Here is a 27,954-nt window from a genome sequence, read left to right on the forward strand (position 1 = left end):
AAGTAGGAAAGGATGGCGGCGAGTACCTATCGGTGCAGAGCGCTCTAGATCTCCGAGATCTGCTCCGAGGGGCTGCCCAGCGGGAGGTGCAAACTCTCTGGGAGGCTGAATTGTATCCAACATGCCGTAGCCTTGCAGTTTCTCTTCTTCATGCCACCAACTTTCAGTAAGGCCACCAAATCACGCTTGTAATCCTTTTAAGTGTTTCCACCTTTGAGACTTGAAGGGAAATGGTCGCTGCATACCAATGGGAAAGCCAGGCGCTCACCTAGCTTGACGCCGCCAGTGACAGAGAGCTCCGGACCACAGTTCTATATACCTTCGATGGTAGGCAGGCAGAGGTGTCCTAGGACTGGGTTCTTGGACTTAAAATCTCGGTGCTCTGGATTCACTGTCGAGCTTCGCTGTCCTGAGAGTCCTGGCTCCGTCTCTGGGTTTTTGTTTTTTGTTGTTTTTTGTTTTGTTTTGTTTTTTGGGTTTTTCTCCCTCTCTCTCTCTCTCTTCCTTGCTTCCTGAAAGGTTGTCACTCAGTGCAATCCCTGCCCAAGGCCTCCTTCGATCAGAGGAGATGGGACTAGCCCTTACCATCTCCGGGTTTCTTTGCTCTTGACCCTTTAGGCAGGTGGGAGTGGGGGTGGGTGGTGTGTAGATGAGAGAAGGGGGTGGGGAGGAGAGGGAAGGAGGCAGGAAGGGGGCGACTAGATCCCAGATCCCAGCATTGGCCAGACGGTGAAGCGGGGAGGGGGGGTGAGGGGGGCGGGGGAGGCGGGGGTAGAGAGAAAAAAAGAGGATACAAATACAACAGTATGGCTGTACACACCAAATTCGACTTGGATTTGGGAGATCTCAGGCAAAGCACGAAGGTGAAGAGATCTTGTTGGCAGAGAGTGAGCCCCCAGACAGCTCACCATTCAAGCACCCTCACTTCTCCAGCGCGAGAGGATGGGGGAGCGGGGAGGGGGACCGCGGAACGTTTCAGGCCAAGGAGACGCTCGCGGCGGCGGCATCTTTTAAGACTGACCTGCTTTAAAAGTGCCACTTTAATGGCCTAGGAAATAACTGAAATCGGATTACACGTTACTTACCAACGTCTGCACCCAAACTGGGAGGTCCAGATCGGGTTTTAGGAGGCAGTATACGAAACGCCGGGCTGGAACCCTAATGCAAATCCATCAGCTGCTGCCCCCAAATCGCGCACGCAGGCAGCGGCGCTCGGGAGCCCCCAGATCAGCCCATCGCCGGAGCCTCCGCCAGCTTGTGTCCCCTCCCCCCCCGCACCCCCAGCCCCTCCTCCGCGCCAACTGTGTAAATCAGCCGCCGCAGTCCTCTCGCCGCGCATCGCAGGCAAATCCCTGCTTAGGAAGCAAGGAAGCAAGTGATCTCTCTCTCTCCCTCTTTCTTTCTCTCTTTCTCTCGCATTCTCTCTCTCTCCTCTCAATCTCTCTCATCTCATTCTGTCGCTCATCTCATCCCCGCCTCCCCCCAACATCGGTCACAATCTGGCAGCTCTACAAAGAGAAGCCCTGTAAAATTGAGTGGCAGGAAGTCAGCGTTCTGTATCTGTGGATTGACTTTAACTTTTATTTGCAAATGAGAGGTGGCCGTTTGGAAAATTACAGGCCAGGCCCGAGGGGTTTGGGCGGGGTCATCAAATTAAGAGCATTTGAGCTGTATTGATGGGCGGTATCCCTAAACGCCTCCTAGAAGCGGTTTTCAAGTGATTTACAGTGCCCCCCCCCCCCCACACACACACCCCGCTTCATGATACATAGGTGACATTTTGGCAGTACACAGATTTCCTCATCTGTTTACACTGCCAAGAGGGAGGAAAATAAAACTAGAGTGAGGAGAGGTGTGAGGGGCATTTGCTGGAGAGATGTTGGATACCATTTCGTGACAAATTAAATGAGGACACTTGAGCAATTATTGCACCTATGTGAAAGAATTATTACAACATTATATACCTACTGGAGGCGACCATTACCCCCATTGCAGTCATACTAATGCAGTCATTTACTGCTCCATTCAATCTGCAGTGTAAACCAACGCAGTTCTTTTTAATAGATCCCTTTCATTAGCGACTGCGTTGTGGAGAGGGCAATCTTCCACTAACTTCCAAACTGAATAAGAAGTAGTCCCAGGAATCATCTTTGTATCTCTTGCCATTCCTAACTGAAGTGAATGGAATAAATTGTCCAAGGCAAGCAAAGTTGTGTAGGTAGTATAATGTAGACCTAAACTGACCTCAACCCTATTTGCAAAAGCTCTCAAAGGAGCTAACTCAACCCTTACAAAGAATACTTTTTTTATATATGAAATGTTTTGAGAAACAGGCCTGGAGCTATGATTTTAGCCTATATTTAATGGATTTTTCGGTATACTTTGTTACACCATTGTTACTCTACGTTATATACATATTACACCACAAGACTAGTGTCTGTATTACCTTCATTAAAAGAGAGAAGATGGAACTGGTCATTGTGAAAAACAGGGAACTGTGGGATTCCTTTGGATTTTGTATATAGATTAGCCAAATTCCATATGACAACTGTGTTGGTTGTGCATAAAGTGAATTTAGATTGCTTTTTAAAATAATATTTCAATTTGTTCTTCACAATAGTCTTCTTTAAGATTATTTAGATTAATAGAATATCTACAGGAATCTAGAAAGTGGTGTAACCAATATGATTTCAAAACATATGCTTTTATTTATTTTTCATTTCTTTTCTTTTTTAATTTTATTTATTTATTTGTCAGAGAGAGAAAGCAAAGGGAACAGCTGGCTCCCTGCTGAGCAAGGAGTCCAATGCAAACTCCATCCCAGGATCCTGGAATCATGACCTGAAGTGGTAGGAGATACTTAGCTGACTGAGCCACCTATGCATCCCTTATTTTTTTTTTTTAAACATCTTATTTATCTATTTTTAGAGAGAGATGGAGTGTGAGGTTGGTGAGGTGGTGGGGGAGCAGAGGGAGAGAGAGAATCTCAAGCAAAGTCTGTGCAGAGTCAGAAGCAGGGCTCCATCTCACAACCCTGAGATCATGACCCCTGCCAAAATAAAAAATCAGTTGCTTAACCTACTGAGCCACCCAGGCACCCCCCTATACTTTAAATATTGTTTTCCAGATCTGGCACACATTTCAAACCTTCCTCAGTATTTTCTCAGATAATAAATGCTTCTATGTGAAGCATAAGTGGAGATATGGATAAGGAGAGAATGTTTGTCTTGGGTTTTTCACTTACAAGTTCTCCAAATTGAGTTTAAAAAGATAAATTCAAGAAAGTTTGTGGAAAAGGTCCATCCCTATAACAAATCAGTCTGATTTAGGAGAGCCTGAGCTACATCAGTAGGCTGATGAGTCATAGAGATGTTTCTGGCCTTTTCAGGTGGTTGCTCAATTCGAGGAGAATCACTCCTGAGTACACCAGATTCTACGTGGGCAAGTGTGAAATCACACACATGCCCCTGAGCCTCAAGGCTGGAGGATATTAGAGTAACCCTGGAAGAAATCAGGCAACGTCATTCTTAAAATAGCTGAATCTCTTTAACCTTTTGGAGGTTTTTTCATTTTATTTGATTTTCAAGGTTATTTCTTGATAAGAGAACTCTGAATGTGTTAATATATTTACTCTGAGCAGATTTTGTTATAGACTGATGGTCTGGGGAGCTACAGAAGATTGAACAGCTGGGATGGGTTGCTAATGTTAAAACTGAGTACTTCCAACATAAATATTTCAGGTCAGACAAAAATGCTGTGGGGTAAGCGTGGCGAACCTTTGAGCTATTCTTTGTTATGACTTTTTAGTGCATTCCACAGAAGTATTTATGTACATACCCATAGTTTTATTTTAATCAAATAATTTATATTTCAAAAAAAAAGAGCTGTCATTAAAGAACTGTGTTCTTTATTGATGGTGCATAATGGATAAAAGGAAAACATAGAAATAACATACACAATGTAATTAAATATGTTTATATTGCTGATATATATCATATCTATCTATCTATCTATATGTATATAAATTTGGTTCCAAGGACAGCAGTATTTTTCAATTTCCTTTTAATTATTCTGTTGTTTTCAGAGATAGAGAGAGATAGTAGTATTAAAGTGAAAAAAAAGTAGACATATTTTTCTTATCTAGCATATATTTTACTCACTCTGATTTAAATAAAATAAATATATCTTTGAAAGATGTAATTCTAAATAAGGTAGTACTAGAGAGTTTGTTTTATAATGGAGCATTCATCCAAGAAAACTCTAAACTCTGCAGTAATTTTTGATTACATGCAGCATATCTAAGTCACCTATATATTGCATTCATCTGCTTTTACACAGGCATTCATGAAGCCTCTCTCTCTATTTCTCTCGTTTTTTTGTGTTTTTATTTATTTATTTTTTTTTTGGCACACACTATTCCAAATAATTTTCAGGTTGACAAACTACATGCTTGATAATTTCAAAAAGCTAATCATATCTTCATTTAGGCAACTTTTGATACCACCTTTGAAACAATTGAAAATGTAATTACTTACACAATATAATTTTGTAAATGAAAATTTTGTGTACCAAACATTAAGCTAAACAAAAACATGATAAAACAGAAATTAAGTGTTAGCATATATTGAAAGAATTCAAAAGATTGAACAATTCAGACTGAAGGTTACATACTTACATAAGTGTTTATTTGTGTATATCTTCCTATAACTCCATAGAAGAAACATGTTTGAAAGGTTTTTATTTGTAGAAGCTCATGTTTGTAGAAGTACATGTTTGTAGAAGTTCCAAAGCCATTGGTAACTATGTTTTTTCAAAAGCATCTTGTAAAACATAGTGAATCAACATATTTATAAGTGATACCTGCATTACAACTATTCAATTAGACATTGATCTTTTCCATTTTGTTTTACTAAAATATTTAGAAGCACTTTGTAAGCTTCCACCTAATGAAGACTTAGGTTATCTTTGAAGTAAACATGTATTTTAATCTCAAAGATTAAGTGAACTATTTTAGAACTCTCAGAATTTATCTAGTATGAACAAAGTTTCCAAATTTTAATTTGTAGTTTGGATTAAGCCTAGAAGTTATTGTTTCCTTTATAAGAGATTTTCTAAAATTATTTGAAATTAATAGATTGTAGATATTAAGACTAAAACTACTGAGAAAGGGGCACCTGGATGGCTCAGTAGGTTAAAGCCTCTGCCTTCGGCTCAGGTCACAGTCTCAGGGTTCTGGGATCCAGCCTCACATCGGACTCCCTGCTCAGTGGGGAGCCTGCTTCCCCTTCTCTCCCTGCCTGCCTCTCTGACGACTTGTAATCTCTATCAAATAAATAAATAAAATCTTAAAAAAAATACTGAGGAAAAAATCTTCAAAGATCAAGATAAGGGGAAATTAATAAATTTATTTGTTGAAATAAATTAAACTGTTGAATAATACATCAGAAAATGAATAGTTATTATATGTAGTGGAAAGAGGTAAATCACATAAGTTTTAGCAGTGAAGGAAATTTTTCTTTTTTAATATATGATAAAGAGAATTAGAATGATTTTATAACATCATAGAATCTCAGAATTAAGAGGAACATGAAAGGTTATCAAGTCCAACCAATTATGATATATCCAAATCCCTGTTTTACTATCCTTTGCCAAATTGTTATATAGACAATGGCTTAATATTGCCTGTGATGTGGAGCTTGGTGCATTTCAGGGCAGCTGATTTTGTTTTGGGACAAATCTAATTGGTAGAACAAATTTTAAGCAAACTTAAACAAATGTTTTATTTCCCGGTAAGTAGTCTTAGTTACTCCCTTGAGGATATGTTTAAAATTCTAAGGTAATGAACTTTCTACTTATTTGAGTTAGGTTTATATTCATGCAGAGAAACTCACCTGTTGGGTAGAAATGTAGAACTAATCTTCAAGAGATGAACAAGGGCTAGAGAAAGAGTCACTTAATTAGAAGGTAATTGAAACTATAGAATTTGTGGTAACTGCTAAAGTGACAAAATGTTAAAGGGCATGATAATGCTTAAAATATTTTAACTAGGTTTCATGTTAATCCTCTTGGAACCATATTTGATTTTCTGTATGTGTCCTCTTAGTCTACTAATTTAAAATTTACTACAGCATCATAGAGGAATAGTATCGGCATCAACTAATAAGGCCAGCAAGCCTAATTAAGTCAAAGGCCAGCAAGCCGTATAAGTCAAATCAAATTTCCTCTGGTCTTTGAATTTTTCAAAACTATTTGAGAACATGAATATGAAATAACTTTTTAAATGAGGCTGATTTCAGTATAAAGCCTGATGAAAAATTTGTTTCCACCAACTATGGGACAAGATAAAAGGCTTTATATGATTGTGTGCTGGAAACCACAGATAATGGAAATATTATGTACAACTTTGCATTTTAAGAATAGAGCAAAAGTGTTATGAAACACTGAATATATATCTGAATGTTAACAATTCTTAAAGTGACTTAAATCCAAAAAAATAAAGTTTCTCTGGATTTGGCTGCCTCCCCTGTATCACTCTGCTGAGTTACTTAGGCATTTAGCTCTTTTTAGCATTTATGTTCTATCTAAATCTCCTTTCACATTTCTATGTTGTTAATTAATGTTTAGTGGTTTCCTTATCTGTAACTTTGTCTTTTGCGTATTAAAATCGTGTGTGTGTGCGCACACGTGTGTTTTTTTACATTTAGGCATTTAAAGGCAAATATATGTTTCTATGGATGCTAATTTCTTTCCATTCATAGCCAACAAAATATTCTTCTTTAACAAATGAATGGTCTGAATTTTATTTTCTTTAACGGTAGTGTTTTTCAGAATTTTGTGAATGGGAAATGTTTATCACAAATGTTATTTTTAACAAATAGTTTAAATAAAAAGAATAAAATAATTTAATAAACCTATGTGGCACAATTAAGACACCATTCATCCACCATTTTTTTAACAATGGCAAAATTATAAAATACTGTAGAACCTACAATGTTATTAATTTACCTATTCCAAAAAATATAAATTATCTTATAGAAATGTGACCAAAAATATAAATTAAAGACAAAGAATATTTGACTATTTGGGGTTGTATTTCAATGTATTTTAATGACCTTAAAATTTTAAAGGGATAGGCTGACCTAAAACTAGTTTGTTTGTTTGTTTTTAATTTCTTGTACTCGTTAGATTTATTCATTAAAAGGGTAGTAGCAAAATGTCTCATGTTGTTAAAACAGTGAGGGAGTGTTTGCTAATTTCCCTTCCCTGCCCATTTTGGAAGACTTTATGGTTGATTTTGTAATATTTCACTGGAAATGCCATAAAAATGTAGCCAAAAAGTATTTCCACATATAAAAATTATACATACGCATGCATATCTCTGTATGTGTGCGAGTTGGGAAGATAGAAAATTAAAAATTAATGGATTCTTTATAAACTCTTTTGAATTGTTTTGTCTAAAATTGTTTTGTCTGGGGCGCCTGGGTGGCTCAGTGGGTTAAGCCGCTGCCTTCGGCTCAGGTTATGATCTCAGAGTCCTGGGATCGAGTCCTGCATAGGGCTCTCTGCTCAGCAGGGAGCCTGCTTCCTCCTCTCTGCCTGCCTCTCTGCCTGCTTGTGATCTCTCTCTGTCAAATAAATAAATAAAATCTTTAAATAAATAAATAAATACATAAATACATAAATAAATAAATAAAATTGTTTTGTCTCAGGGTGCCTGGGTGGCTCAGTGGGTTAAGCCTCTGCTTTTGGCTCAGGTCATGGTCTCAGGTCTTGGATTTAGCCCTGCATCAGGCTCTTTGTTCAGAGGGGAGCCTGCTTTCCCCTCTTTCTCTCTGCCTGTCTCTCTGCCTACTTGTGATCTCTGTCTGTCAAATAAATAAATAAAATTTTTCAAATAAATAAATAAATAAATAAATGAAATCGTTTTGTCTCTAAAAGGGGAAGCATACTTAGTTTCAAAGACTCATAGAATAACAAAATAGTTTCCATAAGATAACTTATGGATATAATTCACAAAAATTGAATTATATTTACTTAATTGATATTGGATGAGAATATTCATTAAGTTAGAGACTCTTGAAACATTTATGTCACAGAGCATCAGATAGATAATCTTTGGGAACTGACCTTTTTGTATGGGTTTAAGCCAGTGTCCTGGAAAAATAATTCTGTTCAACAATTTAACAGCCTGACATCAACTCCCCAATGTGCAAGCACTTTCTACGATTTATAAAAAAGGTAACATGTTTTTAAAATTCTACTACCTTTTAGCTCTTATGCCAAAATATATAAAAAGCCAACATCCCCAAGACTTGAATATATTTAACATTCATTAGAGTCTTTGACAATCTGGTTTAAGGAAAGGGGGGGGTGGGTTGTTTAAAAAAAAAAAAAAAAAGGAAAAGAAAAGAGTTTGCAGTGTTATCTCATGGAAATTCAAGGACTGAAACAAGTACAGCCAGACCTCATGGGGAACATAATCGGAAATTAGGCCACATTTTGTATCTCTCAGGGTCCACATGGTCTCCCTGTCACCTCCCTCACTTCCCATCTGCTCTCTACAGCAGCAAGAATGATTCTTAAAAATGTAAGGCTGGTATTATCTTTTAGTAACCCTCTAGTGGCTTCCCATCTTTCTGGGTAAAAGCTAGTGTTCTGTCTGACCCTGTGTAATCTTGCTGCTTGCTCCATAGCTGCCTTCACACCCTACGGCTTGCTTTCTTGCTCCCACTCTATAGCAACCATATCCCCCCCTCTTGCTATTTCCTTGACTCACCAAGCACACACCTATTTCAGAGCCTTTTCATCTACTGTGCACTCTGTCCAGTATACCCTTTCCACAGTTAGAGCAGGGCTGATTGGCATCTTCACTGCATAATCAAGTATGCGTCCCTGACCTTGCTACCCCAAGCAGCAGTTCCCCCGTTACTTTTAAACTTCATGGCCTGCTTTATTTTTATTCCCATGGTTTCTCTCCTAATGAAATATAATTTATATGCTTAGGCACTTTTACCGTCTATCTCGCACTACAGGAATAAGTTTCATAAGAACAAGCACTTTGTTTTATTCATTGCAGTATTCCTGGCACCTAGAACAGTGGCCCGTACATAATAGGAACTCCATACAAATGTATTAGAGGAATTGAATGAATGAATGTTCTCTCTAATCTCTACTTCTTTTTGAGTCTGCACCATTTTTTCCCCTTGTGCTAAGCTGCTTTCTCTGCACCGGCTAGCTCTCAGCTCATAATTGCTACATAGTCTTTCAGCTGCAGTATTCTCCACCAACTGGCAAGTTCTCTCTTTCACTTGAGTTCAAATTCCTGAAAATATAAATGGACAGGCTTATTTTTTTTTTTCCAGTAAGGCCACATAGACCGTAAGTTTCTGGCCAGTCTCTGGATGTATTCTTTTGGGTCAGGTATATGTTCATGGTCTAATAAGGCTGAGCCAGTTCACAGCATGGATGATTAAGTGTGAGGAGCTGTGGACAGGCAGCCAGGCAACACAAACACGTCTGGTACACAAAGCCACTGCCTCCAGATGGGCACCTGTGCTGTCCTTTGTCCCAACTCCTGCTCACGAGTCTGAGTCTGACATTACTCCTCAGTTCAGGGCATCAAACTTCTGCCTCCATGTCCTTCCTGACGCAATGACTTTGTTCTTGTTTGTTTGTTTGTTACATATCTTTGTTAGATAGAACTATGCATCTACAAAACGTCTATAATATATCCGTATCTCTTTTTTGATCCTAAAGGCAACAAAATTCCCTGGCACTCTTATTCACCCCAGGCTGTTCCATGAATGTGAACTAAAGCTTTTGAATGGTAAGCAAGAAATCCCATGTGGCTGTTAGAGATCCTATTGTGGACACACCCTAAGGTGACCCCCAGTGTGTCACATCCTTGAATAATCTCATTTTCATAGTTCAGTGTGGATGGAAGCTGTGACTTCTTTATCCACTAGAAAGTGGCAAAGTTTAAAGGATTTTGCAGATGCAATTAGAATCCCAAATCAGTGATTTTGAGTTAATTGGAAGGGAGATTATTCTGATCAGCTTGACTTAATCAGGTGAATGTCCTTAAAAGGGAGATAGTACCCTCCCTAAAATGAAGACACATTCTCTTACCTATCTTCAAGAATCCAAAGAAATGAATTCTTCCTACAACCTGGTTAAATTTGGAAACACATTCTTCCCCAACCATGTCTCCAGATAAGAACACAGACCAGTGGTTTGGGGATTCACATGCTGCTAGCTGGACTGCACCTTCTGGGCAGCCAAGCAGACTTAGCTCTTGTCTGGGCCACTGCCATTAATCTGCAGCATGGGTGGTGACAAGAGCAGGAGGGTGCCAGCAATAAAGCAGGGAATAGATGCTTGGTGAGGCCTCAGTTTCAACAGCGCTTTCTCAGCCATGGCCCCAATCAAGTTGGGGATGCCATCCCTTCACTGGTGGCTATTGAAGGGGAGCCTGGGAACAAGGTGAACCTGGCAGAGCTGTTCAAAGGCACAGAGTGCTGTTTGGAAAGCCCAGGGCCTTTAGTCCAGGCTGTTCCAAGACCCACTTGTCAGGGTTTGTGGAGCAGGCTGAGGCTCTGAGGGCCAAGGGGGTTCAGGTGGTAGTATGTCTGAGTATTGATGATGCTTTTGTGACTAAACTGTGGGAACCAGTTCGCAATTCAGGAGGCAAGGTTATCCTCTTGGCTGACTCTACTGGGACCTTTGGGAAGGAAACCGATTTGTTACTAGATGATTCATTGGTGGTGTCTTTGGAAATCGCCAGCTCAAGAGGTTCTCCATAGTGGTAGAGGATGGCATAGTGAAGTCTCTGAATGTGGAGCCAGAGGGTATGGGTCTCACCTGAAGCCTGGCTCCCAACATCATGCTGCAGCTCTGAAGCCCGGGGCCCAGACATACTACTTCCACCCTTTTCTATTTCACCTGCCCATCCCTGGATGGGGGGCCCCAGGCCAACTTCAACAGGAACCACCCAATGGGAACCTTGACCAAATTTCTGCAAGAAATATTTCTGGTTTACATTTTAAAAAAAGAAAAAAATAAATAAAAAAGGAAAGAAAGAGAGAGAGAAAAAGAAAGAAAGGAAGGAAAAAGATCACAGCCCAATTGTTACCTAGATTGTAGACTTGTGAGACTGAGCTTACCTAAGCTATGCCTGAACTGCTGACCTACAGGAAGTGTGAGATAGTAAATATGCTTTGTTTACTCCACGAAGATAGTGGTAATTTGTTAACTAGCAATAGAACGCAAACATAGATCCTTGATCCTAGTTTACAGTAACAGAAAAGTACTTAGAATCTCCATGTTATTTTAGTTCCTTAAGACTCATGTGGGATTTTTTTGCTTTCTTTGAGTTTTATATGTTAAATTGTGGGATAGAAAGAATTTACTTTACTTCCTTATTCACTTCCAAGTATACTTTTTGGGGGGATTTACTCTAAAAAAAATTTTTTTTTTCTCTTGTCTCTGTGTCTTAAGCCTGACTTTAGACCTTCTTTCAGAGGACAACATCTGGCCATCATGCTTTCCCTCCTGCCCTAGCCACATCATTTCTTTTGCATGTAGCATCAACCCCTGTCATTTTCAGCTTTTTATTCTGATGGAGTGTAGACACAGTCTCTTTGGCTGTGAAATTTACTCTATACCTCTCATTTAAAGTCTCACTTTCTTTTCTTGTTTTTGCATGCAAATAGTTATTTTATTTTTTATTAAAATCATTCTATAAATTCTGGAGAGTTTTTACTTAAAGAATGATTTTGTAAGGTCAAAACATTTATGGTGGGAAAAATTATCCCCTGATTTATCTGTTTGTTACATCTAAATGCTCATATGCCACATTTTACTTTGTAAAAGTTGGACATATCTGTGTTTGGTCAGTCAGCGTTTAATACCTTATTATTTGTAAATTCTCAAATGCTACTTATTCTGCTTGTAATCTCAAACTGTATATTTGAATATGTTGCCTTTCTAAGATGTTCTATAAACCATAACCACTGTGCAGCATATAAGTCATATAATTTAAATCAGTTAACTAATATATTTTCATATTTCGGAGTGCTAGGAGTTGAAGGTATAGAGACATAGACATAAAAAATTAAAATTCTTTTTAATCCATTCACCACATAATTTTTAGAGACTTTACAAGCTCACAAAAATTATAGTTTGAATATTTGGTACATACTATCTCTATTTAAAGAAAAATCTTAATTTTTTTAGAAAATATTTAATGGTATATGTTTGAAAAGTTAATATATTTACTTATCAAACACATGAAAATAAACAACTGAGATGAAATATTGATGGAATTTTTTTTCTATGTTTATCCTGCCAGATTCTCAAACACTGATTTGAAATTAAAGTGATTAAGAATTTTTGTTTCCCAAAAGGGCCCCTACTTAGAATATAATCAAGCTCTGGTCCACGGTTGCCTGGAAAAATAAACAATTACTATGGATGGGTCCCTTATTAAATAGTGTCAAAGTCAAATTTTAATTTTAATGGACAGATGAAATTCCAAATCTTTCTGCATGGTGGAAGATAGCAATCACGTTCATTTTGATCTGTAGGGAATAACGAAACATTCAGTAATCACATTTCTAAATGCATATCACAGTAGATAAGCCTTTAAGTGCTCTTTTCAATTAATTAATTAAGCTTATATCTCATTCAGGTATACAAATTATCCTCTTTAAGGGAAAGAAGCTTAGGGAGATATTTAGAAGGAAATTAATTCAAGGAGCTTTTGTTGAAATATTTAAGTCCTATAAACAACTTATCAAATGAACTATAACCGAAGCTATTTTTCTTGTTATCATACTCAAGTCAGTGTAACGCACTGATAAAGAACACACTACACATTTCCAGAGGTACGGTTTGTAATTCTTTAAAGTAGCAGAGCATGTTTAACACACTTGCATTGTGTTAGTTCAGAGGCATAGATTTCTCTTTCGGAATGCTGCCTTTTTATTATATATCAAAATCCCAGAAATTCCTGATAGTATCCAGTGTTAATTATTTTCCTCTGAGATGAGTCAAAAAACAAGAATAATTTGCCATCTCTTGTTATTCATCTGTCAATGAGATCACAGTTTTTACTTTATTGTGAAGTATGAAAGAAATAGAGCATTCCTCGGCAATAAAATGAGGCTTTCTTGCATCTTTGTCTTTAAAAATATATATGCATAGGAAAATGTAAATAAAACAGTGTGCTTATTTAACAAAGAATTTGCTGACATTCTTGTTCCACCTACTTGTTCTAAGTTTGCTGCAGCTGCCTCGAGGCGCCTCCAGATGGCGCCCTAGCGCCCGTTCTCTCCGCCCAGCGGCCGACCGGTTGCCTGCTGGTGGGGAGAATGAGCTTGGAGCAGCGGGGCTTAACCCAGCGAGGCTCAGAGGTGGGTTGCTGAAGGACTCGGGGAGGCAGCTGCAACAGGGCATCACTCACTGTCCAAGTATTTCCATTTCTGAGCGCAAAAGGAAGAACTTAAGCGGGCGGCAGTTGGAGTGTAAATTGCTTTGTAGTATTTAAAAGCAGCACGGATCGTGGGCAGCTGAGCTGGTACGTGCGAGAGAAACTACTGAATTGGAATTGTGCTGGGTAGGAACCCGTCTCATCATTCTTTGTGTACCAAACGTTCTGTGTCCTGAATTGTGCCTATGTGTATACACTCATTTCATTTTCACTTGGATCATGGGGGTTTGAGGTCACAATCTTTCATTTTCCAACATGATGTAATAAAAGCTTTGCAGAACCTTGTCTATTGACAGAAATATGATCAGACTAATGGTGTAAAGAAACACATGATAATAGCACCAAAAATACTTTTATGTTTCTTTGTTAGAGGAGAAAAAAAGAAGAAAGTAAACCTAAACCATTTTATTATGTGGTTTTACCAGATATGACTTTAAAAAGACAATAGAAAACAATATATGTTTAACTACAGTGGACTAGATATTAAATCACTTTTACCTACCTGTAAGTATAGACATAAACGTACCTGTAAAATATGAACGATTTTCATATCTGTGTACTAGAAAAAAATACTGGGTAGCTACGAAAATCGTAATGATGAAAAATACATATCTTGTGTGTGTACATTTTGTATGATCTAATATGCAATGTGAACATGTGTTATGTATGTGTTGACAGTAACATATATATGTCACCTACATGCAGAATTATTGCACAGTTATATAAATGCCTGTGTTGCATATGGGTGGACTTTCACATCTTCACACACAATAGTTCTATCTAGATTATTAAGTGTGAAGATCATCTATTGTTAAAAAAATATATGAATTTAAAGAATGTTTAATTCTTTGAATTGTTTCAATGTTACCTTTTAAATTCCCCAAGTTTCATTCAGTTGTGGGCTTAGTTTGTGCTTTTAAAATCTGAGGGAAGTTTGATTCTAATATTTGAACATAAAATTATGGCTATAGTGATTATGTGGAAATAGAATTCATAGATATATAAATCTAGATCCCCTGGATTTGAGGTTACTATTGCTGGAATGCACAAGAGCTCTGAAAACAAGGGAGTTCTAACTGGGAGCTTGTATTAGAAACTAGTCAGTCGACTGAGAGACCCAAAAGTTCAGAACTACATTGGAAATTACAGAGGTTGGGGCTTTACTAATAGTATTATTACTCTAAACTAATGTCAAGCTACTTATAAACTTGTATGTATTCCTTTGTGGCAGATTTATACATGAATCAGGTACTGAATTTTATGTTCTGCCATTGCACACAGCAAATATAACACAATTCGACTTAAGAAATATGAACTGAGACCTTAATGTTTAAGATAGTATGCCAAGTAAATCCTGAGATACCAAGAAAAGTTAGAAACAGTCCCTGCCCTCAAAAAGTTGCCAGTCAAATGACTAGGATGGGCATTTTTATTAACATGAGTATATAGTAAAATACAAATCAAAATAAGTGATATTAGAGAGGTGTAAGACAAAGGTTAGCATTTAAGTGGAGGGAGAAATCTGACTTAGGGATTTTGTATTACAAGGTACTCCTCTCAAGGGATGGGTGGAAAGATGAATTTTGGTGAGTGAAGATAACGTTCAGTCAGGAATTTAGTGTGTGTTGGGAGTCAGTAGGAAATAATATTATTCAGGTGTGTGTGTGTGGTGGCATGGAGGGGGCCGTATTAGAGATGGCCTTGAACATCAGGCTCAAGATTTTGGCTTTTCACCATTATGTCATACCCAGTGCCACTAACAATATAGGCACTTCTAAAAGAGATATTGAGTGTGGTACATAATAACAAGAGCCAGTATGAGGCTTTACAATAACTTTATGATCTCCTTATTGAATATCTACCATATTAAAATATAAGTTCTAAGACATGAAAATCTTTTTTTTATTTTTATATCCACAGGACCTAGAAATTTCTTGGAAAGTGTTTATCTACTGTATGAATGAATGAATGAATGGTAAAATGGGGATAAGACCAGTATTCTATATTATTTACACTTAGTTTTCCTACTACTTATCAATGATTAACATCCTCAAAATTTACCAGTTCTTTGGTTCTTGCCGATTCCCCTTATGGCTCAGGTAACGGAAAGCAAGTTCCCTAGAATAACCACTACTGATATTTAATTTTACTCTGTTTTTAACCTCTTACATGAATAGTCATCTCTTCACATTTTTAAAGGGATTACTAAGATAATTATAAACTGTGTAAGTATTCAGGGAGAATTCACCAGCTTGTTTTTGTATCTCTACAGTAGAAATATAGTGGGTATACAACACATATTAAGCAAATAAATTCAGGGAAACAGTTGATGAGTTTGAGGAATGTCTTTGCACCCTGTAGTATGTATTTACCTTCATATGTGAATGCCTCCAGTATTTGGTAGTCTGCAACTTAATACAGGTCAAACTCTCTAGAGCCTCTTTATGTTTTTGCAGTGTGCAAAATTATCACTTAGAAGATTATTAGCTCTTTGCTCCCATAATTTTAGGGGGCGCCGAAGTAGCATGTTTGGGGTCCCAGCCCCTATACACAGAGGTAGTCCTTTTCTCTATCCCTGGATAATATCTATAGCTTTTATGGGCAGTGACCAGCACATGTTAAGAAACCAGTGAAACAATGGGCGCCTGGGTGGCTCAGTGGGTTGAGCCGCTGCCTTCGGCTCAGGTCATGATCTCAGGGTTCTGGGATCGAGTCCCTCATCGGGCTCTCTGCTCAGCAGGGAGCCTGTTTCCTCTGCCTACTTGTGATCTCTCTCTGTCAAATAAATAAATAAAATCTTTAAAAAAAAAAAAGAAACCAGTGAAACAAATTTTTTTTTTGTCACTTCAAAAGATGTTCCTAAATGAAAATAAGTAGACATTTTAAAAGAACTTATAAATGCGGTTCCCTCACCCAAATTATAAGTCAACTATAGTGTCATACAAATGAAAAAGCCAAATAAACAGTGTCCTTGAACCAACAACATTAAAAAGCAAACCAATACCTGGAGGCTCCCCTTTATCCCAAGAGAGACCTTTCTTCTGTGAGGATGACTTATAGATCGTAATTTACTTTTATATGATTCATTTAAAAATGGGTAGAATTTCCCAGTTTAAAAATATGTGTTGATGGGGTTTATATGTTAAACCGGGGACGCAGGATTTGATTCACTTTGAGCTAACGAGCACAAAGTCAGGTGTTTTCTATCATCGGTGTCATTATGGCAAATCTTCACACCAGTCCTGGGCCCCATCCTGTTGGACATGCTATTAATGCTTTATTTTTAGCCTATGCGAGAGGAGATGGTAATATACAGTGAACCAGAATTTTTACTTTATTCTAAGCCTATGGCGTGGCCTGGAGACTAATGGATTAGGGGAAGCATATCTTGTTCTAATAAAGCTGGGTATTCAGTTTCAGAGAAATGTACTGCAGTCTGTACTGCAGGATTTTCCCCCTAGTGGTTGACTTAAAGCTGTTGTGTTTGTTAATAACAATTGAAATAGATTCTCCTTCATTTAGAGGAGCTAGTTTGGCAAGATTCTTTAATAAGTTTTTAAAAAACTTGTTTAAGGATAGCATGCAAGTTCCTTTAAATGATCATTTTGGAAGACACAAATACAGTGCCTTGGAAAACATACTGGGGGCTTTTTTCTTTATTCTTTGGAAGGTGAGGCTTTCAAAAATACACAAGTACAAAATATACACAGTAATGAAAATATTCTACTACTGGATTCCATATTATACTCCTTTTTCATAGCATAGAGAAAAGTTTTCTTCCTCTGATGCATGATGTCACTACTTTCTATAGTCAGTGTCACTGAGTCAGTTTAACATGATTTCTTTTGCCTTTCCAACCAAACTGTAAACTCCTTAAAGGAAAGAAACCTTTCCCATGCTTCTTTTAAATCTCCCTATTAAAGTAAACGTACTGCCAGCTACAAACACCACTAAAGTTTGGTTTTTGACAATTGAATAAAGATTAAATTCTTATTTTTTTCCCTCTCACAAATTCAAATAAGTAGATTCAGACATACAGCATTGACTTCTAAGGGGCGAAATGGAAGTCCTTCTAAAAGCTCTTTGTACTGAAAAGGACATGCCACAGCAGAAAGGGAAAGTTTCTTCTCTTTAAATCAAGTGTTTGATGAGATTTTTAAAAATAATATTTGAAATACAGAGATATTTATAAAAGCACAAACCTCGCCTTCACTCGACAAAGCTATTTACATCTGGAAAAGATACCTTCTGGCATACCTGTGTCTCTAGGGCATTGTGTAACTGCAGGTGGAATGTTCCAAAGTCAGAACTGCTGAAAGTTAGGGCAAATCAGAAGTGTCCCTAGCAGCAAGAATTAACTTTAAGGAACCTTAAGACACTGATATGCATTGAAGTTGTTCCTGGAAAAAAAAAATCATTTTTTTAATAATGAGTACATTTATGAGCACACAATAACCTGCTACCAAGATGAATAAAAATGAGAGTTTGTAGCAGCAAACTTCGATGTTAGCATGTGCTAGAGGAAATAAAGGATGTGTAGCTGTATTGTTAACAGGAGTGAAGAACGTTTCTTGTATCTCTGGACCAAAGGCTAACAGAAGAGCTTTTGGTTACTAAGATGTATTCTTCTCTGGTCTCGGGCTCATTAACGATGGGAGTAGGAGGGAGAGGGTATAAAGCGGCAGCTGCAGCTGTGGGCTCTCAGATCATTTGTCACCTGGCATGAAGTTAGTGTTGGCAGGTCCAGAGTTCCAGCACAGAACACCAGCGAGCGAATGCCAACTGATTGCTGTTCCTCACCAGCTTACTGGCTAACTCTCACTCATTCTTCCGATCTCTGCCGAAGTGTTGCTTCCTCCAGGTAGCTTTGCTTGACCCCTCCAGATACACTTAGCACCTTTTTCTCTGCCATTACAGTCTCATATTCTCATCCTTGCCACTGTACTTACCGCTTGAAGATGACCTGCCGGGTCCTTCACTAGACGGAAGGCAACAGCTGAGTCTTGTCCAATACTGCTCTGTTTCTGTGTCTGGCTTACAATAGGTTTGTGACTGTATATGTGTATTGTCTGTTGCGTGATGATTTCAAGGATACGTAGTGGCTTTGGTGTCAGTGAAAGTTGCATTTGACTCTTGGCACACATCAGATGAAAGGTAACTTAAACTCTGAGGTCTCAGTGTCCTCACCAACTGTCTGAGCCGATTATATACCTGTTCCTTAAACATGGTTGTTAAGGTTAAAAGTAATAACTGTTGTTATTATTATTACTATTGTACTATGAATATCTTCTCAGGGGTTTTCTAAAGCTCAACTGAGTTAATCTTCAAAAATAAAAATGCTTTATCAAATCAGTACTATTATCATTCTATTAAATATACAGGAAATAGAAGCACAGAAAGGTCAAGTTATTTGCCCAAGGCCACAGAGGGAAGAATAATTAAAATGGAAGACCTAGAATAGTGCCCGGGAGAAAGCAGACTTGTACTAAATGTCGGGATAGGGACACTGCAGTTTTCTTTGGGAAAGGCTGATTTCTGTGTAAGTGAGAAACTACCCCACACAGTTAAGAACAGTTTGTTCCCTGATTTTAGAGCCTTCTGCGGCAGAGACTGTATTTGTAGAATTCTCATGGAAGGCAAATATGGTCAGAGAGAGATCTAAAATGCGTATAATCTGAGAGGATCTTTTTCTTTGAACATTTTACAGTGTTGGGTGTAACAGAAATTAAAGAAACCCTTGTAAGAAACGTATTCTCATTATACTCTCAAGGCAAAAAGAAGCGGATGATAGCATTGCCTCATTTTGCTCACTTTACAGCCTGTTTTGTTTTGTTTTATTTATATATTTCATTTATATGATGTTTGCCTTTCTCATTATAAAAAGTACACACAATTTTATAGCAAATGGGTAAAATCCAAACTAACTACAAAGAAAATAACAAATGTAACATAATTATGCAAGCCAGGTAGGACTGTTATTTATACTTTGGCATATTTCCTTTCTTTCTTTGGACATAATTGCACGTATGTACGTTCATACATATGCCTCTGTATACACGTTTGATCATGGAATTATGTAATAAATATAATTTCATGTCCTATTGTGTGTCTTTTATTTTATTATGTTAATAGCAGTTTTTTAAAAAATATAATTTTTAGTGCTTGCATATTATACTGTGTGGCTATATCCTAATTTTATTTAATAATATTGCTTTTATTTAATATTCTCCTCATTTTGGGAATTCTTCTCTTATTTCCATTTTAAACAGGTTTGATATGGTCCTTTACATTACAGATCAACCTCCTGAATGATCATATTTAGATAAATGATTAACATCTAATAGTAAGGTTTGTTAAAAGGTAGGACTGTGTTCCTACTCAGAAGTAAACAGGCCAAAAGAAGCATTTTAAAATAGATTCAGTCTTAGGAAATAATAAGGAAAAAATAGAATTGCAGATGGAAATGGATTAATATCTCTTGAGTGACAATGATATGCTATGACCTACAAAGGTCAGCATTAGAATCACCATTTTTCTGTAATTAATTGGGGCTCAGAGAGGTTGAATGGCAAGATCAGGCTGCATTAGTGGCCCTCCTGGGATTCAAATGTAAGTTTCACTTCTGGGTCCTTTGTCTTTTCATCCCAACATATAGTCTACACAGTATGTTGGCAGTGCTCATAGCTCTACCTAATACTTAATTTCTTTGAGCCTCAGTATCCTCTTGTGTAAAATAGAAACAGTAATTCTCACTGCTTGGGGTTTTTGTAACAATTAATTTAAATACTATAGAGAGACTGAGATCCTAAGAAATATACCCTAGGACTCAATTTTAGATAGCTATGTCATAAAGTACAATCTCAAGCTGATAAAGCTTCGGAGTCCCTTAGGAGTTTCGGTACCGGCAGAAGGCTTGTTAGTCCAAAGTCCCAGACACAAACCTAGGAGATTCAGATTCAGAGTCTGAGGAGGGTCACTGTCTTGGCTTTTAACAAGTTCCCTTGGTGATTTTGATGATATATTAAATGGCAACCAAAGATATAGGCAACTAGAAAAAAATAGGCTGAAGGGAGGTTGAAAGGTTTAAGATGAGACATAGGAATTTGTCAGTCAGTGGATACTGGCTGAGGATAGACTGAGGCCTCCCCGGGGAGAGAGCTCGGTTGGAAACTGTCAGAATGTAAAAACACCTTGGGGCATGAAGCCTTCCTTTCCCCCAAGCCATTTGAAATATGAAATACATGAGGGGCCCTCGAATTCAAAAGCAAAAATAATACTGAGTTGACTGCAACAGAAGTGGCCGACAGTAAAGGTTTACGGACATAGCTAAAACGTGGTTTGAAGTAAGTTGAGTATGAAAGTAAATGCGCTGGAACCTTGATGCCTGTATATCATAATCACCAGTCCACTACCTAAACTAAGAAATCTCATTTGAGGTTTTGATTTAACTTTTTATAAGTGTGATATCTTAGGATTAGTTCGTACCTTCTCTGTATTTCTATTGAAATTTTCCAGCCTTTTATACAGGATAACAGTTGATTAAATTGATTTTGACTACAACTTAGGAGCCTCATTCAAAGAGAATTCTTAAGAAGTGCTTTCTGAGTTAATTACTTTTCGATTCATGTATTCATTATTTTTGTTACTTGACAGAAACATTTTGTAACTTTAAAAAAGTTCTCTATGAAAAACATATACCACTAGCACTTTAAAATGGTACCAAAGGTTTTAGGACGTGTGGGTTTTTGTTGCCATTGTTGTTTTTGTATTGTGGGTATTTAATGTGATTTTCTAAAGAAAATATTTCTAGTATTTCACACCAATGTTCTCTAAAACTATGTGTAATTTTTTTTTCTTTTTGGTCAGATCTTAGTAAGCTGCCTGAAATTAATTTCTTTGAAATTATTATTGAAGGTATTTTAAATTATTATTGAAGTTTATGAAATCCCTTGCTGTATCTTCAGCTACGGAAAAATTTTCAGTTGTGTCACCTAATTTCATCAATTTGTTACTGAGTAATAAACTTAAAGGAAGCCGGATACATGACTGATAGGAAATGTGGCATTCCTAGTTTATTGATAAGCTTTTTCTGGTTAAATATAACCTATAAGTTCTCTATAATTGTAATTTTACTTGGCCCTAAACTACAATCTTAAAATCTTAGAGGGCTAAAGCAGAGCTTGAGAAGTGATTGCTTCTGGATGAGATGAGAATCTTTACAAATTCAAAGCACTTTCAGAGAAGCCACTTCATACCTTCCCTGGTGAATCTGTTGCCGTAAGGAGTTACCTGTATCGTGAAATTCTTAGTTAAATCCTTTCCAAAATCTCTCCTGCTATATAAGCCCACATCTTCTCCCTTGATCTTAGTGAAGATGGAACATCTAATCACTGTCCTTTTAACACAGGTCATTAGATATCAGAAGGATATAATCGAAATCTTCCTCAGCAAATATTGCCGAAAGGTCACCTACGTAGATGTAAGCCTAATGATTTCCTTCTGCAGAGGTTCTGGAGTAGAATGTTGCATGCTTTACATTCAGAAAGATACAAGAACTGCTTTTCCAGGCCGCTTTGAAAGCTAGAGAATCACTTTCCTTGGTTTTGGTTTTATCTAAATTATTTCTTAGCTATCATTTCTTGAGTTTCTCCACTTGCCTTCTCATCTTCTGCTCTTGACTAGCCACACTGAGAAACAAATGGTGGCTGAATCCTAAAAAGAGCACTTTACAGTATGACTTCACAGATTCATGATTATGTATGTAAATTTCAGAGACGCCTGTCATCACTGCTTTTGAGGCATGTAGTATTCATATGCAGAGCTTTGTGCCAACATTAAGTGGGCTTATAAATAATGCAAAAGAGTAAAACTTGCCCTTGAGGCACGTGTGTAATGGTAACAATAACATTATTACCCACTTGCTGTGTATTGAATCCTGATAACAATCCCGATGGTGGTGGTGGGGGTGCGGGGAATTGGGGGAGACAGGATTGTCTGACTAAATGATTGTTGGGCAGAAAAATTTTTCTCCTATTCTTCTAAGTTCTTTGGGTGGTCCAATATTAAATTGACAAAAAACAGATTGGTTGGAGAAAACAAATTTAATTTTGTAGGCACAGAAACCCCATAAAAAATACGAGACCTGAAGGCAGTCAGGCAATTGAGGCTTATATGTCATCCTGAGCTAACAAATGGGATAGGGACTGGGGTTCCAAAGGGGAGGAGGACAATTCTTAGGGAGGTGAGAAGAGCAGGTGTTTGATAATCAGATGTTTGCCCTGGCGTACAGGTAAATCAGAGGAAAGAATGATCTCTGGTAATAGTTCTCTTTCTGGGCCAGACCCCCATCTAGATTATTTTAGGTAGTTAAGGGATAGGTAAGAGTTTTTAAGTCAGCTGGGTCTTGATTACCTTCAATTCAAAATAATCCACGTGACAAAGTATATTATTTTGGGGTGGCATATTCTGTTCTCCTTCATAATCACACTGATCGTTTCACTTGGTTCCCAAGTAATGGCTTTTTGTCTAGATAAAGGCCTGTTCTGTCTTTTGGCTTAGAAACTTAACCTGGTATCTTCATTGCTTTGATATCATTTTCAGTCATTTCACCATAGTTTTGTACCACCCAAAATTTCCATGTTTTTTTTCCCCCCCCCTCATTCTTCTCATTTTGTAACCCTCTATTCTGGTATGTTTATGAATTTTTCAATTTGGTAAGTTTAATAGGATCTCACTAATTGCCACTTTTTACACATAATCTTCTAATGTCTGTCTACCTCCCACTCAAATGGAGCTTATTATATAGATACCTCACATAAAGGAAATTAGATGCGCTACAGACTGACTTTGTCAAATTTAAACCCATTTATTAAAATTGAGTACAATTCAGGGGCATCTGAGTGGCTCAGTCGTTGTGCGTCTGCCTTTGGCTCAGGTCATGATCCCAGGGCCCTGGGATCTAGTCCCTCAGCAGGCTCCCTGCTTAGCGAGAGGCCAGCTTCTCCCTCTCCCCCTCTCCCTGCTTGTGTTCCCTCTCTCACTGTGCTTCCCTCTGTCAAACAAACAAACAAACAAACAAAAAAATAAATAAATCTTTTAAAAAATTGAGTATAATTCGGGATGCCCGTGTGGCTCAGTCGGTTAGCAGCAGCTGCCTTTGGCTCTGGCCATGATCCCCGGGGTCCTGGGATCCAAGTCCTGTGTCAGGCTCCTTGCTCAGTGGAGAGCCTGCTTCTCCCTCTCCCTCTGCCTGCCACTCCCACTGTTTGTGCTCTCTCTCTCTCTCCCTGAGGAATAAATAAATAAAATCTAAAAAAAAAAAAAAGATTGAGTACAATTCATTGCGATGAATTATCCCGACATAGGCTTATGATTTCATAAGTCAATTTCAGAGATATTTTTCATATCTACCATTACATTTTTTAGAATACATCTTTTTTAGCTTTGCTGATATATTTTCAGAGGGCTCCACCATGCCATGTTGAAATGTTTCTGAAAAATAAAAGTGGAGAGTCACCTTAGCCTTTGTTAGCATTGCAAGACTGGACAAATGACAGTGGCCAAGGATGTAATGTATTGAGTTTGAGACACATGAGAAATTTTATCCGTAAGAAAAGGATACTGTTTTTCTGTTTTAATTTACATAGCATAGAGAAGAATATGAAAAATCTAGGTTTGTATAATTATTAGAATAGACATCAGAAAATGATGCTTTACAAATTACTCTGCTATATTTTTAGCTTTCATTTACTGCTGATAAGTAAACTTCAGAGCTTGAGAAATTACTCTCTTTAATTTTGTCTAAAGCTCTACTTAAACAAATCAATTACTAATTTGCATTTTATTATAAAAAGTATTGCTGTAGAGGAGATTTCCTGTATTGCAGGTAGGGAGTGAAGTATTCCATAATTGTTGTTGTGCAATGGTTTTTTATGATCTGATAACAAGCTATATCAAAACTAATTTATTACAAATATAAACGTGAAATGCAGGAGACTAATAGAAATAAAAGAATTTCAGCCAATAAAACTCCAGGGAATATGCTTTCTTTCAAAAAACTGCAGTGATGACACAGTTATCTTAATTGATGTCTGGAGTTTTAATTTGATAAAGTAGTCTATTTACTTACAACTGAAAATGTCAGCAATGTATGCATGAAGGCTCATTTTCAGGTATTAAATTTGAATAGAATATATCAAGTTATATTGCTAAGAGCAAGAATAAGGCCCAGAAAATAGAAGGGTCTTTAACTCTCTGCCCTATTTTTGTTTTATTTTGTTTTGTTTTTATTTCTATACTACACCCTCCCCTGTCTTCTCTGCTTTCTTGCTCCATCCCACACCTGGAACATCTTGCAGTAATGAGATTCCTGAAGTAAGAACTCCAGTAAGATGAGAACACTGTAAAATAAGGCGGTGGTGGTGGGTTAGAGGAAGCAGCTGAAAGAGTTTGCTTGTATTCCAAAATACATGCATCTGCACCTGCAAGAAGACTTTTGCCATCACAGTCAACTCTTTATTATGTAGAGAGCTCTCTGCTTTGTGGAGACTTGGCTGTCACCCCAGACTTGCTTCCCTGGAACACCTAACTTTGCTCTTGGCTGTCAGCAGCATGGTCTCCTCAGGAAGGGATCAGCTTCAACGGAGGAGGAGACTGTTTGAGTGCATGTGTAGACAGTATGAATGAGTCCAAATTCCAAACGCAAAGATAAAGGGTTTGGGTATGCCCCAAAACATGCATCTTTTTCTACCTTGTTAATAAAGAGATTGGGAGATTTGTGTACTTGTAATGTATTTCAGTGCAGTGTGTACTCACATATATTTCATGAGGTCTCTGCCTTAGCTTCATATTTAACATTTACCCATCCGAATGTCCAGTCATTTCACTCTGGCTGCATGAATTTGCATGCAGTCAAATATTTGTTTTCCTTTTAGTGCCACCTCAGAAAACTGTTACATTTTTAACCTTCCCTGAAGTTTTAATACTGCATAAAAAGAAAATGCAACATACCTAATGATCCTCTCATTCATCCGGGGGAGAATGTAACGTACTGGCATTTTGGATTTCCAATCTCTGCAAGTATTTATTTGTAAAATCCAAATATTTAAAAAAATCACAAAGCAAACCATAAATAGCTGCTAATGTCTTTCTTTTGGCTACCAAAATATAAATATAATATAATAAATATAAAACAGCCATAATTACTATGATTGAGAAGAGATCATTTTACATTTCCTGTACTTGTTACATTCTCTCGAGGAATTTTGCCTCAGATTAAAGCCTCACCAGAAACAAGTTAATAGATGTTCATGTAAAGATGGCAATATAATGGACTATATTTAACAAAAACACTGCTATCTCTTTCATTTATATGTCAAAAGCATTAAAGATGTGGAATCTCAATATTTAAAAGGACATTGAAAGTATTACAATCCAGCATCCAAGGGGAGGTGGTAGTGAATGCAATGAAACTGTTGAGAGATTTCGGGGACAGATCGTTTACCATCTTTCACATCAATTCAAAGTTGGAACTTTTATTCACTGGACACTGGAGGCTTACGTGTGGTTTTTGCATGGGATAATAAGACTAAATTGTTTTTATGTTATAGAGTGGTAATCCTGGTAACAATGTGAAAGATGAGCTGGAAAAATAAATAAATAAATAAATAAATAAAATCTTGTGGGAAGAAAATGTGGCTGAGACTGAACTAAGGCAGTAGCGGTGGAAGGATGGGAAAGAGATTTAGAAGGGCATTTTTTTTTAAAGATTTTTTTTTTTTTTTTTGACAGAGAGAGACACAGCGAGAGAGAATACAAGCAGGGGGAGTGGGAGAGGGAGAAGCCAGCTTCTCGTGGAGCAAGAAGCCCAATGTAGGTCTCTATCCCAGGGCCCTGGGATCATGACCTGAGCCAAAGGCAGATGCTTAACCAACTGAGCCACTCAGGTGCCCCTAGAAAGGCATTTTAGAAGTAGACTAATAGGCAAAAGGAAGTGAGAAGTTAAAGATGAGTCCAAGATTTCTAGCTCATGTGATTGGGTAGCTAATTGTATGATTAATCATAATAGGGAATAGCAACTAAGTTATTGAGAGGAGACTTTGGACTTTAAGGGGAAAGCAGAATAGTGAAGTGGAGATAATGAATTTGGAATTGGTCAAGCTGTTTGTTACCTATTGGGTGTAAATGTGGAGCCGTAATTGTTAACTTCAGTGCTATAGACTGTACTGTAGACACTTTGGGCTGCATTATTCTTTGTTGTGGCGGGGATGCCTTGTACATAATAGAATGCCTAGCAATATCTCTGGCCTCTACCCACTGGATGCAAATAGTACCCATCTCAGTTGTGTCAACCAAAAATATCTCCAGACTCTTCCAAGTGTTTTCTGAAGGAGGGACAAATCGCCCCAGTTGAGAACCACTGATACAAAGAAGGTGGTACAATTGTGTGTCTAGAATTTAAGATATATATGAGACTTGAAGTCAGTATGTAAAATCATCAATGGTAGCGATTTAAATAATGTGCATAGATGAGATTGTGTAGAAGAACATAGATGATTATATATTTACCTCATTTTTCCATGAACAAAGACTGAAAATTCCTAAACTCATGAGGTAGATTCTGTTTTTAAATACTTTCAAATGTTTTATATTATTATTGTTGTTATATGTTGTCAAATATTGAGCCAAATTCCTTGTATTGGGACAAAATTAATCTTTTTGTAACTATAAGTGATATTGTGATACTGTGATATATAAGATTTCTCATATATACTTGGTCTTCATCTACAGTTCCTGGCTCACAGTTCCCAAAACCCTTGGACTTTCCTCAGCATAAGAGCAATGAGGCATTTTTTGCTATAATATTTGGTTTCTTGTCCTCTGCTCATGAGAAACACTTTAGAACCATGAGGTGAAATGGGTGTCTTGTTATTCATAACAAGCCCTTTCCACCACAACTGGGTTTACAATAGTGAGGTGACTTTTGGAAAGCACCTGAGAATGAGGGCTGGTTGCCGGCAGAACCAGCTGGGAACAGAATGTTGGAGCTTTGAATCCCGGGCCCTAATTCTGTGAGAGAGGAGAGGGGCTTGAGGATGACTCAATTACCAAGAGCCAGTAAGTTAAGCAATTATGCCTATGTAATGGAGACTCCATAAAATTCAAAAGGAGGAGGTTTGGAGAGCTTCTAGGTTGAGGAACCAGAACACTTACAATACTACCATGCCAGTCTCCAAGGTCCACAAAGACAGAAGGTACTTTGTTCAGAACCTCACCTTATGTATCTCTTCATCTGGATGCTGAGTCATATCCATTAATACTTTTTGTAATAAATGAGTAATGTAGTGAGTTCTATGAGCTGTTCTGGTAAATTAATGGAACCCAAGGTCAAGGTGGTAGGAACCTCTCAATTATAGCCAGTCTGTCAGAAGTGTAGTTAACAACCTGTACTTGTGATTCAGATCCTG

At 37.6% G+C, this 27,954-nt stretch overlaps 1 protein-coding gene, 1 long non-coding RNA gene and 1 pseudogene across 9 annotated transcripts in view; 2 read left to right on the top strand and 1 right to left on the bottom strand.

Annotated features, from left to right (window-relative positions):
- SLITRK3 (SLIT and NTRK like family member 3) overlaps positions 1 to 27,954 on the bottom strand; it is a 90,797-nt gene that overhangs the window by 11,181 nt on the left and 51,662 nt on the right. For 2 of the 7 annotated variants that reach the window (XR_014299871.1, XM_082687954.1), the window contains exon 1: positions 27 to 691. The exons of 2 other annotated variants lie outside the window; for them this stretch is intronic. Coding sequence is in view for 1 of the 5 variants with exons in the window: in XM_082687959.1 (XP_082544085.1) it covers positions 586 to 588 (3 nt within the window). In the remaining 4 variants the exon portion in view is untranslated. Of the gene's footprint in view, positions 1 to 26; positions 692 to 820; positions 916 to 1,085; positions 1,254 to 27,954 lie in introns of those variants that run through there. 3 more of the 7 variants (XM_082687953.1, XM_082687958.1, XM_082687959.1) reach the window with 3 other exon arrangements.
- LOC309841253 (peroxiredoxin-5, mitochondrial pseudogene) lies at positions 1,677 to 10,982 on the top strand (annotated as a pseudogene). Its single transcript has 2 exons — positions 1,677 to 1,717; positions 10,393 to 10,982. The product of its transcript is annotated as a peroxiredoxin-5, mitochondrial pseudogene (transcript).
- The window catches only part of LOC309842978, a 294,904-nt gene continuing 279,928 nt past the window's right edge, over positions 12,979 to 27,954 (top strand). Inside the window, exon 1 of the long non-coding RNA XR_014299888.1 lies at positions 12,979 to 13,576. This is a non-coding gene — a long non-coding RNA (uncharacterized lncRNA). The remainder of the gene's footprint in view (positions 13,577 to 27,954) is intronic.

The sequence above is a fragment of the Mustela nivalis genome (genome assembly GCF_964662115.1).
Source record: "Mustela nivalis genome assembly, chromosome: 1".
In the NCBI taxonomy this organism is placed as follows: domain Eukaryota; kingdom Metazoa; phylum Chordata; class Mammalia; order Carnivora; family Mustelidae; genus Mustela; species Mustela nivalis.